The sequence below is a fragment of the Zophobas morio genome, unplaced genomic scaffold, assembly GCF_036711695.1.
Source record: "Zophobas morio isolate AGI-343-1 ecotype UQ-CSIRO unplaced genomic scaffold, CSIRO_AGI_Zmor_V1 ptg000008l, whole genome shotgun sequence".
Lineage (NCBI taxonomy): Eukaryota > Metazoa > Arthropoda > Insecta > Coleoptera > Tenebrionidae > Zophobas > Zophobas morio.
The window spans coordinates 9,687,047-9,699,691 of NW_026972113.1; the positions used below are offsets into that span (position 1 = coordinate 9,687,047).

Consider the following 12,645-nt stretch of genomic DNA (forward strand, 5'->3'; position numbering starts at 1 on the left):
ATTCAAAGAAAAGTTTTAAGTAAGAAACAAAGCAAGCCAAAATTAACCTCCGCCCCTCGGTTCACAACGAATAAGAAAATTCGTCACAATTGAGATGAGGGTGGGTGGGCGGGGTATGTATTTTGTCTTTTTTTTTCTTATATGTGCGTAGCCTTTTATTCACAACAAGAAACTGAAAACTTGTTTAAAATGATAAATTTGTAGACAAGTGTGGAAGACAAAATTTACCATTTTAAACATGTTTTGAGTTTTTTGTTGTGAATAATATGTACATTAAGAAGAAAACACAAGTCAAATTATAAGCCCCGCCCACCCGCCCTGTCTCAGTCGTGACAAATTTTCTTTATTCGTTGTTGGCAACGAGGCGGAGCTCAATTGCAAAATCCTTATTTTTCGACGAGAAATTATCCTGTGAAAGATATTCTTAAGTAAACGTGTTATTCAAAGAAAAGTTTTAAGTAAGAAACAAAGCAAGCCAAAATTAACCTCCGCCCCTCGGTTCACAACGAATAAGAAAATTCGTCACAATTGAGATGAGGGTGGGTGGGCGGGGTATGTATTTTGTCTTTTTTTTTCTTATATGTGCGTAGCCTTTTATTCACAACAAGAAACTGAAAACTTGTTTAAAATGATAAATTTGTAGACAAGTGTGGAAGACAAAATTTACCATTTTAAACATGTTTTGAGTTTTTTGTTGTGAATAATATGTACATTAAGAAGAAAACACAAGTCAAATTATAAGCCCCGCCCACCCGCCCTGTCTCAGTCGTGACAAATTTTCTTTATTCGTTGTTGGCAACGAGGCGGAGCTCAATTGCAAAATCCTTATTTTTCGACGAGAAATTATCCTGTGAAAGATATTCTTAAGTAAACGTGTTATTCAAAGAAAAGTTTTAAGTAAGAAACAAAGCAAGCCAAAATTAACCTCCGCCCCTCGGTTCACAACGAATAAGAAAATTCGTCACAATTGAGATGAGGGTGGGTGGGCGGGGTATGTATTTTGTCTTTTTTTTTCTTATATGTGCGTAGCCTTTTATTCACAACAAGAAACTGAAAACTTGTTTAAAATGATAAATTTGTAGACAAGTGTGGAAGACAAAATTTACCATTTTAAACATGTTTTGAGTTTTTTGTTGTGAATAATATGTACATTAAGAAGAAAACACAAGTCAAATTATAAGCCCCGCCCACCCGCCCTGTCTCAGTCGTGACAAATTTTCTTTATTCGTTGTTGGCAACGAGGCGGAGCTCAATTGCAAAATCCTTATTTTTCGACGAGAAATTATCCTGTGAAAGATATTCTTAAGTAAACGTGTTATTCAAAGAAAAGTTTTAAGTAAGAAACAAAGCAAGCCAAAATTAACCTCCGCCCCTCGGTTCACAACGAATAAGAAAATTCGTCACAATTGAGATGAGGGTGGGTGGGCGGGGTATGTATTTTGTCTTTTTTTTTCTTATATGTGCGTAGCCTTTTATTCACAACAAGAAACTGAAAACTTGTTTAAAATGATAAATTTGTAGACAAGTGTGGAAGACAAAATTTACCATTTTAAACATGTTTTGAGTTTTTTGTTGTGAATAATATGTACATTAAGAAGAAAACACAAGTCAAATTATAAGCCCCGCCCACCCGCCCTGTCTCAGTCGTGACAAATTTTCTTTATTCGTTGTTGGCAACGAGGCGGAGCTCAATTGCAAAATCCTTATTTTTCGACGAGAAATTATCCTGTGAAAGATATTCTTAAGTAAACGTGTTATTCAAAGAAAAGTTTTAAGTAAGAAACAAAGCAAGCCAAAATTAACCTCCGCCCCTCGGTTCACAACGAATAAGAAAATTCGTCACAATTGAGATGAGGGTGGGTGGGCGGGGTATGTATTTTGTCTTTTTTTTTCTTATATGTGCGTAGCCTTTTATTCACAACAAGAAACTGAAAATTTGTTTAAAATGGTAAATTTGTAGACAAGTGTGGAAGACAAAATTTACCATTTTAAACATGTTTTCAGTTTTTTGTTGTGAAGAATATGTATATTAAGAAGAAAAAACAAGTCAAATCATAAGCCCCGCCCACCCGCCCTGTCTCAGTTGTGACAATATTTCTCTGTTCGTTGTTGACAAGGAGGCGGAGCTCAATTGCAAAATCCTTATTTTTCGACGAGAAATTATCATGTGAAAGATATTCTTAAGTAAACGTGTTATTCAAAGAAAAGTTTTAAGTAAGAAACAAAGCAAGCCAAAATTAAGCTCCGCCCTTCGGTTCACAACGAATAAGAAAATTCGTCACAATTGAGATGAGGGTGGGTGGGCGGGGTATGTATTTTGTCTTTTTTTTCATATATGTGCGTAGTCTTTTATTCACAACAAGAAACTGAAAACTTGTTTAAAATGGTAAATTTGTAGACAAGTGTGGAAGACAAAATTTACCATTTTAAACATGTTTTCAGTTTTTTGTTGTGAAGAATGTGTATTTTAAGAAGAAAAAACAAGTCAAATCATAAGCCCCGCCCACCCGCCCTGTCTCAGTCGTGACAATTTTTCTTTTTTCGTTGTTGGCAAGGAGGCGGAGCTTAATTGCAAAATCCTTACTTTTCGACGAGAAATTATCATGTGAAAGATGTTCTTAAGTAAACGTGTTGTTCAAAGAAAAGTTTTAAGTAAGAAACAAAACAATCCAAAATTAAGCTCCGCCCCTAGGTTCACAACGAATAAGAAAATTCGTCACAATTGAGATGAGGGTGGGTGGGCGGGGTATGTATTTTGTCTTTTTTTTCTTATATGTGTGTAGTCTTTTATTCACAACAAGAAACTGAAAACTTGTTTAAAATGGTAAATTTGTAGACAAGTGTGGAAGATAAAATTTACCATTTTAAACATGTTTTCAGTTTTTTGTTGTGAAGAATATGTATATTAAGAAGAAAAAACAAGTCAAATCATAAGCCCCGCTCACCCGCCCTGTCTCAAAAAAAAAAACAACAGAATTACGATTACTCGGAATAAAATAAGAATGATAACATTTGTTTGTGCATAACAACTACGTCATCTATGGTATATATTCGTTATCCAACTCCAGTCCACGTTGAAATCTGTTGCAGTTCAACATGTGTGCGCGAAGTTCAACATTCATTCTCCTTGTTGCATTTGTTCTTAGTGTGTTAGCCGAAAAAATAACTTTCAAAAATGTGAAAATTTGGTATAACACCGAAGACCAGCAATATGTCACGGGTAAAATAAATTCTGCTTATCAACTCAAGACTCAATCAAACGCTTCTCGAATTGTCAGAATTGAAATATTCGGTGGTTCAGTGCCGGTTATTCACGCAGGTGACTTCAAAGGTTTCCCTGCGTTGACCGATCTATGGTTATCAGGAAATGAACTCAAAGAAATTCACCCTGGTGCATTTAGTAATGCTCTAGATGGTATAAGACTTTCGAGGAACAAAATAACAACGATCCAGGATGGAGTATTTTCAAATTCGACAATCCGCTTCCTAGATTTCGACCATAATCTCATCGATAGCATCTCTCCTCATGCTTTTGACAACATGACAGAATTAAGGAATTTGAATTTAAACCACAACAAAATCAAAATTGTCTACCGAGAATGGTAACAAGACAAATCGAAGCTTCAAATGGATTTAGGGTATAATCAAATCGAACACTTACCCAATGGGTTTTTCGCTAACCACGACAACCACATCCAGCTCAACAATAACAAAATTAAGACTGTGGCACGAAATATTTTTGGCTTTGATGATCTGGATTTCGAGAGTTTGCTCTTGGGTGATAACGAAATCGAAGAATGGAAGGACGATTTTGTGAAGGGTGCTCAAATAAGATACGTTGATACGTCAGGGAATAAATTAAAGTGCTTGAAAGGAAACTACGAGGACTTTTTTGTTGCTTATATAACTAAAATTGATGATAACCCATGGAACTGTGAATGTTTGCTAAAAATTGTAAAGTGGGCTGTTGAGAATCACAGAGATTTTAGAATAGGCATGACGAAATCTGTCCGAAAATGTAATTCCACGGGTCAGTTCTCTACTATCTAGTTTAGTTGTAATTGATAATAAAGGTGAATTGTGAAGTGAAGCAAATATGTTTCGTATATTTTGTAAAATCTAAAGATTAATTCCGAAAATCTTTAGCATAAGGAATACGATTCCACCTGAAAAAGTTATGTAAAAGGCGAAAGATTCAATCCGAAAATTTTTAGTAAAAGACGGAAAATTCCTGCGAAAATATTTAGTGAAAGAGGAAAAAATGCATCCGAAAATCTTTGGTAAAAGGCGAAAGGTCGAACTATTCCTTCCAAAAATGTCTAGTAAAAAGTGAAAGATTCATTGACATTTTTAAAATTCTTCTACAACTCGATCTTTCGTCTATCCGATTTTGGACGACTTCGACTTTTCAATTCTTCTATTTTTCAACTATTCTATCTTTCGGCTTTCTGATTTTTCGTCTATTCGAATTTTTGGTTTCGATTTTTCTATGGATTCGGTTTTGGATATTTCGACTTTTTGAATTTGGATTTTTGGAATTTTGGACTTCGTTTAACGACTTTTCGAGTTTTGGATTTTTCGATTTTTACATTCTTCGACTTCCATTGTTCAATTTCTTGATATTTAGACCCTCAGATTTTTCTGTTTTTCAAGATTTTCGAGTTTTCATTTTTCGATCTTTGGATTTTTCGAGCATCACATTTTTGATTTTTCGATTTTTTGATTTTTCCACTATTCGATTTTTCGTTTTCTCGATATTCTGACTTCGATTTTTGCATCTCCCTTCTTTTTACTATTTTCCTATTTCCCAGTTCTACAACTCTTCGATTTATAGATTTTTCGATTTCGCTTTATCAATTTTTTGGTGTTTGGACTCTCAGATTTCTCGATTTATTAACTTTTCCTCCATTCAGTTTCTCTATTTTTAAAAATTGTTGGCGTTCTCTATTTTCCGATACTTCGAGTTTTCATTTCTGGATCTTTTCGATTTTTTGATTTTTTCACTATTCGATTTTTCTAGTTTTTGATTTTTCGATTTTTCCTTTCCTCGATATTCCGACCCTGATTTTTCGATTTCTCAATTTACGACTTTTCCACTTTTCCAAAAATTTTTGGATTTGTTGAATCTTCGCTTTTTGGAATTTTCGTTTCTCCTCTTTCTCGATTTTTCGACTTTTCCGATTTCCCGATTTTTTGACGTCGTTTTTCGACTTTTCGAGTTTTGGATTTTTCGATATTTCGAATATAAAATTTTTCGACCCCAATTTTTCAATTTCTTGATGTTTTGACTCCCATATTTCTAACTTAGATTTTTTGACTTGTCCACTTTTCTATTTCTAAATGTTTCAATTGTTGGATTTTCGATTTTTCGATTTTTGGAATATACATTTTTGATTTTTCGATTTTTCCATTTTTCGACTTTTCGATTGATACATTTTTCGATTTTTGGATTTTTCAATTGTTCAGTTACTCCATTTTTCCGATTTTGGAATTTCAATTGCTCGATTTTTCGACTTTTAGATCTTTCCGTTTATCGAATTTTTGTTTTGGATTTTTTGCTTTATCAATTTTTTGATTTTTCAAATTTTCGGTATTATTTTTTGACTTCGATTTCTCAGATTTTCAAATTCCCGATTTTTGGACTTTGATTTTTCGACTTTCTCATTTTTAGATTTTTTGTTTTTCGGTTTTTCGATTTTTTTCTCTACGTTTTGATTTTTCGGTTGACGGGCTTTTCGACTTTTTGATTTTGGATTTTTTGATTTTTTGATTTTTCAAATTTTCAGTATTTCGATTTCTAGATTTTTCAATTTAGACTTTCCAATTTCTTGAAGTTTCGACTTTCAGATTTCTCGATTTTTGGACTTCTCTTTTGTACCACTTTGATTCTATGATTTTGCGGTTTTTGGATTGTTCAATTTATAGATTTTTGGAGTTTTCAAATTTTTGGTTTCCCGATTTATTGATTTTTTTGACTTCGAGATCTCGATTTTTGGATTTCTTTTTTTTCCGACTTTGATTCTAGGATTTTTCGATTTTTGGTTGTTCAATTTTTCGACTTTTCGATTTCTGGATTTTTCGATTTATCTACTTTCGGATTTTTCGACTTTTCGATTGGTAATTTATGAATCTTTCGATACTTCGAAATCTCCATTTTTCGAGTTTTGGATGTTTCGAAATTTCAATTTTTGGATTTATCGGCCTTCTGAATTTTTCAGTTTCTTGATGTTTCGACTTCGAGATTTTTCAATTTTTCGATTTTGAATTTTCGACTTCGAGTTTACGATTTGTCGATTTTTGAATTTTTCGACTGTCCATTTTGGATTTCTCTTTTTTACCAATTCGATTCCATGATCTTTCGATTTTTGGATTGATCAATTCTTCGACTTCGACAATTTTTTGAAATCTCAAATTTTCGAGTTTTGGATTTTTTGATCTATCGATTTTTGTTGATTTTTTCAAAATTTCGATTTCTCGATCTTTCGACTTCCATTTTTCAATTTCTCGATTTTTCCACTTCCATTTTTCAATTTCTCAATTTTTCGACTTTACGATTCCTCGATTTTTCGTTTTACCAATTTTTAGACTTTCACTTTTCAACCTCTTCACCGATTTTTTAAATTTTTCGAATTTTCGGTTTTTCTATTTTTCGATTGGTCGAGTTTTGGACTTGTCACTTATGCGATTTATCGAGTTTTGGATTTTTCGAAATTTACATTTTTGAATTTCTCTTTTTACGACTTCAATTCTACGATTTTTCGATTTTGAATTGATCTATTCAAGTTTTCGGTTTTTGGACTGTTCAATTTTTCAACTTTTTGATTTTTGGATTTTTGGACTTTCCGATCTGTGATTCTTGAATTTTTCGACTTTTCGAAATCTTGAATCTCGTTTTGGATTTTTTGATTTATCGATTTTTGAAGTATTCAAATTTCCGATTTCTCGATTTTTTGACTTCGATTTCTCCATTTTTGGATTTCTCTTTTTTCCGACTTTGTTCTAGGACTTATCGATTTTTAGATTCTTCAGTTTTTCGACTTTTCGATTTTTGGATTTTTCGCTGATCTATACCTATATTTTTGTGTTTTTCGACTTTTCGATTGGTAATTATTTAATTGTTCGATATTTCGAAATCTCCATTTTACGAGTTTTGGATTTTTCGAAATTTCAATTTTTGGACCTATCGACCTTCTGGATTTTTCGACTTTTCGATATTTCAGTTTCTAGATTTGTCAATTCAGATCTCGACTTACAGATTTTTCAATTTTTCGACTTCGACTTTTCGACTTTGAGTTTTCAATTTGTCGATTTTTGGATTTTTCAGTTTATTCGAGATTTCGATTTTTGGATATTTCGCCGTTCCGATTTATGAGTTTTGAATTTTTCGAAATTTCGAATTTTCGAGTTTTAGATTTTTTGATCAATGGATTTTTGGATTTTTCAAAATTTCTCGAGTTTGCGACTTTTCGTTTTCTCGATTTTTGGCTTTTTCGCCTTTACGATTTTTCAATTTTCGACTTTGGAATTTTTCGATATTTCAATTTTCCGATTTAAAACTTTGGAATGTAATTTTTGTATTTTACAGCTTTCATTTTTGCAATTTTTAATTTTGTTTAACATTTTTTTTCAGTTTTTCTATTTTTCGATTGGTAATTTATGAATTTTTCGATATTTCGAAATCTCCATTTTTCGAGTTTTGGATTTTTCGAAATTTCAATTTTTGGATTTATCGGCCTTCTGGATTTTTCAGTTTCTTGATGTTTCGACTTCAAAATTTTTCAATTTTTCGAGTTTTCGACTTCCATTTTTCACTTTCTCGATTTTACGACTTCAATTTTTCAATTTCTCAATTTTTCGACTTTACGCTTTCTCGATTTTCCGTTTTACCGATTTTTAGACTTCCACTTTTCAACCTTTCCACTTTCCGATTTTTTAAATTTTTCGAATTTTCGGTTTTTCTATTTTTCGATTTTTGGATTCCTCTTTTTACTTTCTATTTTTCGACTTCGACTTTTCGACTTTGAAGTTTCGATTTGTCCATTTTTGGATTTTTCGATTATCCATTTTTGGATTGCTCTTTTTTACGATTTTAATTCTACGATTTTTCGATTTTTGGACTTGTCAATTCTTCGACTTTTCGATTTTTTGATTTCTCAGTTTATTGGAGTTTTCGATTTTTGGATATTTCCCCTTCCCGATTTATGATTTTTGAATTTTTCGAAATTTCGATTTCCGATTCTTCGACTTCCAGAAATTGAAAAACATTTCTGAAGTTTGCGACTTTACGATTTCTCGATTTTGCTACCGATTTTCACTTTCGATTTTTGATTTTTTCAAATTTTCGATTTTTCCACTTTTCATTTTTTCGATTTTTTGAGTTTTACTTTTCGTTTTCTCTTTTTTTGGCTTTTTCGCCTTTACGATTTTTCAATTTTTCGACTTTGAAATTTTCCGATATTTCAATTTTCCGATTTAAAATTTTGGAATGTAATTTTTGTATTTTACAGCTTTAATTTTTCAATTTTTAATTTTATTTAACTTTTTTTTTCAGTTTTTCGATTTTCAGTTACATACGCACTTTTACGATTCCATCTGTTTGGTAGCCGAGTATATTTTTCTCCCAGTGTAAATTTTGAAAAAATAAGGGAAAATCGGAGTGAGGTTAAAACGCTAGAATTTTTTTATTTACAATGTCAAAGAAGTTGTCACCTGTATTATTTCATGGCTCTCAACCGTATTGAACAAAAACCCCAGAGTGTAACCAACCGTGTGTTCTGTGCCATCCGTACTTTATAGCCGCCACTTCCGGTATAAATTTTGGAATATTGTTGTGTTCAAGGTATTTTTTCGGACTTGAGCATAGAATACCCTCACTAGGATTTTCTATGGACTTGAGGAAAAAGTGGACGAAAAACTTGAACATAATTCAAACAAACGTCATATTTCATTGCCGCCAACCGTATCGAACAAAAATCCCCAGCCGTGGTGTGACTAACCTCACTTTTTACGAAGTTGATAGAAACGGCAATAAACAAACTTAGGTGAAACAGTTTTGGCATTTCCTTTCCACAAACAACACCAACTAAAAATATAAAATTTATTACGCTAGTTTTAATACAAGTATATAAATGCATCCTTACATACATTATGGCAGTTTCTCTTGGCAACTTAAAACATAAATAACAGCTAACGCTCGCCTCAACAGCAACATTGCCCTTAATTTCAACTAATTCAGACTTGTCAATAATTGAGATTTTAAATACAGCTCGAAAAACAGGAACTTCGTTAAAATTAAAACAATACGATGCGATCACAGTCATTTTCAAAAAACTATCGACCCCTAACTAACAATCACCTCCTCGTATCTCTCGTACACCTTCTGCAGCTGCTTCAAAGACCCCAACATATTCGCCTGAGTCCCCAAGCACGTAGTTTTTTGCGCAGCGTCTAAATTAATATCACATTCGATGGAGTGATAGACGTGGATCAAATTAGGATCGACGCTCCTCACGATCCTCAAGCTCGATTTGATCGCGTTGTCGTAGAAGGTGACGTCCTCGAACCCCCACCCGGATATCAGCAAGTTCAACCCCCCCAAACCCACGTAGTCACTTTTGTACAAACTCACGATCCCGAACCCGAACTGCCGCCAGAAACCGCTGTCTTCGTCCACGATATCGTCGCTGAAAAATGAGTAATTATCGGGGTACGTCCTGTTCAGGAGTCGAGGATTGTACAGGCTATACACTATGGGGAAATAGACACTTTTTTCCTTGACGGTGTTCTGGCGGACGCGCTGGAGGCTGCGGGGGTGGAAGATCATGTCCACGTCCATGAAGAGCACCAGGTCGTCGCCGCTGAGGAGGCTCAAACCGAGCTCGAGGGCCCGGGCTCTGGAGAAGGTCTCGTTGGTGTGGATGGCGACGACGGCGTCGCTGCCGTAGGTGCGCTGGACGTCTTCGATGAGGGCGCCGCTGCGGAGGAAGTCCGAGGATCGGTCGTTCTGGTAGAGGACGATGAAGAGTTTGGCTTCTTCTTGGCGTTTGAGGCAGAAATTTTTGGCCTTTGATTTTTCGACTTTCTCATTTTTCGATTTTTTGTTTCCTCGGTTTTTCGATTTTTTTTTCTACTTTTTGATTTTTCGGTTGGCGGGCTTTTACTTTTTGATTTTGGATTTTTGGATTTTTCGAATTTTCATTATTTCGATTTCTAGATTTTTCATTTTAGACTTTTCAATTTCATGAAGTTTCGACTTTCAAATTTTTCGATTTTTGGATTTTTCGTTTTTACCACCTTTTTTGGATTGTTCAATATTTCGACTTTTCAATTTCTGAATTTTTCGATTTATCTATTTTGGGATTTTTCGGCTTTTCGATTGGTAATTTTTGAATTTTTAGAAATTTTAATTTTTGAATATATCAGCCTTCTGGATTTTTCAGTTTCTTGATGTTCCGACTTTTAGATTTTTCAATTTTTCGATTTTTAGACTTTAACTTTTCGACTTTGAGTTTTCGATTTGTCGGTTTTTGGATTTTCGATTGTCCATTTTTGGATTTCTCTTTTTTACTATTTCGATTCTACGATCTTTCGATTTTTCGGTTTTTGGATTTCTCAGTCCATTCGAATTTTCGATTTTTGGATTTTTGGAATTTCCGGTTTGTGACGTTAATTTTTCAATTTTTTGAATTTTCAAATTTTCGATTTTTGGATTTTTTGATTTATCGATTTTTGATTTTTTCAAAATTTCGATTTCTTGATTTTTTGACTTTTCGATTTTCCGACTTTCATTTTCTCAATTTTTCGACTTTACGATTTCTCGATTTTCCGTTTTACCGATTTTTAGACTTTTTCGAATTTTCGGTTTTTCGATTTTTGGATTTTTCTTTTTACGACTTCGATTCTACGATTTTTCGATTTTGAATTTCTATCCTTCAACTTTTCGGTTTTTGGACTGTACAATTTTTCGATTTTTGGATTTTTCGACTTTCCGATCTGTGATTTTTGAATTTTTCGACTTTTCGAAATCTCGAATCTCGCTTTGGATTTCAAATTTCCGATTTCTCGATTTTTTGACTTCGAATTCTCGATTTTTGGATTTCTCCTTTTTCCGACTTTGATTGTAAGACTTTCCGATTTTTAGATTCTTCAGTTTTTCGACTTTTCGATTTTTGGATTTTTCGCTTGATCCATATATTTTTGTGTTTTTCGACTTTTCTATTGGTAATTTTTAATTGTTCGATATTTCCAAAACTCCATTTCTCGAGTTTTGGATTTTTCGAAATTTCAATTTTTGGATGTATCGACCTTCTGGATTTTTCGACTTTTCGATATTTCAGTTTCTAGATTTCTCAGTTCATATTGCGACTTACAGATTTTTCAATTTTTCGAGTCTGACTTTTCGACTTTGAGATTTCGATTTGTCGATTTTTCGTTTATCCATTTCTCAGTTTATTCGAGTTTTCGATTTTTGAATATTTCGCCTTTCCGATTTCAGATTTTTGAATTTTTCGATTTTTCGAAATTTCGAATTTTAGAGTTTAAAATTTTTTTGATCTATCGATTTTTTGGATTTTTCAAAATTTCGATTTAGCGATTTTTTGACTTCTCGATTTCCGATTTTTCGACTTTAATTTTTCAATTTCTCGAATTTTTGACTTTACAATTTCTCGATTTACCGACGTTTAGATTTTGATTTTTCAACATTTTCGCTTTCCGATTTTTGATTTTTTGAATTTGAAAATTGTGGAATTTTTTGATATATCAATTCTACGATTTAAAACTTTGGAATGTAATCTTTGTAATTTATAATTTTCATTTTTTCAATTTTTAATTTTTCGATTTTCAGTGGCTTACGCACTTTTACGATTCCATCTGTGTGGTAAACGAGTATATTTTTCTCCCAGTATAAATTTTGAAAAAATAAGGGAAAATCGGAGTGAGCTTAAAACGCTGGATTTTTTTTAATATCAAAGAAGTGGGATATAACGACACCTAAAACTTTAATTTTGTATTTTTTTTTTTCAATAAAACTCCAGACTCGGTCACCTGCTTAATTTCATGGCTCTCAACCGTATTGAACAAAAAACCCAGACAGGGTAGTGTAACTAATTAGCTGTGGTAACCAACCTTACTTTATAGCCGCCACTTCCGGTATAAATGTTGAAGAATTGTTGTGTTCAAGGTGTTTTTCCGGATTTGAGGAAAAAGTGGACGAAAAACTTGAACGTAATTCAAATAGGGGTAATAAATACAATTAACGTCAGATCTCACCGCCGCCAACCGTATCGAACAAAAAACCCAAGCAGCGGTGTGAGTAACCTCACTTTTTACGAAATTGATGGAAACGGCAATAAACAAACTTAGGTAAAACAGTTTTGGCATTTCCTCTCCACAAACAACACCAACTAAAAATATAAAATTTATTACGCTAGTTTTAATACAAGTATATAAATGCATCCTTACATACATTATGGCAGTTTCTCTTGGCAACTTAAAACATAAATAACAGCTAACGCTCGCCTCAACAGCAACATTGCCCTTAATTTCAACTAATTCAGACTTGTCAATAATTGAGATTTTAAATACAGCTCGAAAAACAGGAACTTCGTTAAAATTAAAACAATACGATGCGATCACAGTCATTTT

General features: G+C 33.2%; 3 protein-coding genes across 3 annotated transcripts; 2 read left to right on the forward strand and 1 right to left on the reverse strand.

Annotated features, from left to right (window-relative positions):
- The first annotated feature begins 3,096 nt into the window (after positions 1–3,096).
- On the forward strand, positions 3,097–3,606 carry LOC135124827 (leucine-rich repeat-containing G-protein coupled receptor 4-like). Its single transcript, XM_064050050.1, has one exon. It carries the CDS (start codon positions 3,097–3,099, stop codon positions 3,604–3,606), a length of 510 nt encoding a protein of 169 aa, XP_063906120.1.
- A 21-nt stretch (positions 3,607–3,627) lies between these two features.
- On the forward strand, positions 3,628–4,050 carry LOC135124828 (SLIT and NTRK-like protein 4). The gene has a single exon (XM_064050051.1). It carries the CDS (start codon positions 3,628–3,630, stop codon positions 4,048–4,050), a length of 423 nt encoding a protein of 140 aa, XP_063906121.1.
- A 4,678-nt stretch (positions 4,051–8,728) lies between these two features.
- On the reverse strand, positions 8,729–12,642 carry LOC135124829 (chondroitin sulfate synthase 3-like). The gene is made up of 3 exons (XM_064050052.1): positions 12,514–12,642; positions 9,350–10,063; positions 8,729–8,914 (listed from the first exon to the last, which is right to left on the reverse strand). Exons 1-3 carry the CDS (start codon positions 12,640–12,642, stop codon positions 8,729–8,731), a joined length of 1,029 nt encoding a protein of 342 aa, XP_063906122.1.
- Between the last annotated feature and the right edge of the window lie 3 nt (positions 12,643–12,645).

Bases quoted from the DNA above. Each gene is read 5' to 3' on its own strand.
- LOC135124827 (XM_064050050.1), top strand. From the start codon at position 3,097: ATGTGTGCGCGAAGTTCAACATTCATTCTCCTTGTTGCATTTGTTCTT.
- LOC135124828 (XM_064050051.1), top strand. From the start codon at position 3,628: ATGGATTTAGGGTATAATCAAATCGAACACTTACCCAATGGGTTTTTC.
- LOC135124829 (XM_064050052.1), bottom strand. From the start codon at position 12,642: ATGACTGTGATCGCATCGTATTGTTTTAATTTTAACGAAGTTCCTGTT. The intron at 10,064-12,513 runs GTTAGCTGTTAT...GAAAAATCAAAG, and splicing joins ATGTTGCTGTTGAGGCGAGC to GCCAAAAATTTCTGCCTCAA. The intron at 8,915-9,349 runs GTTAGTTAGGGG...ATTATGTTCAAG, and splicing joins AGAGATACGAGGAGGTGATT to TTTTTCGTCCACTTTTTCCT.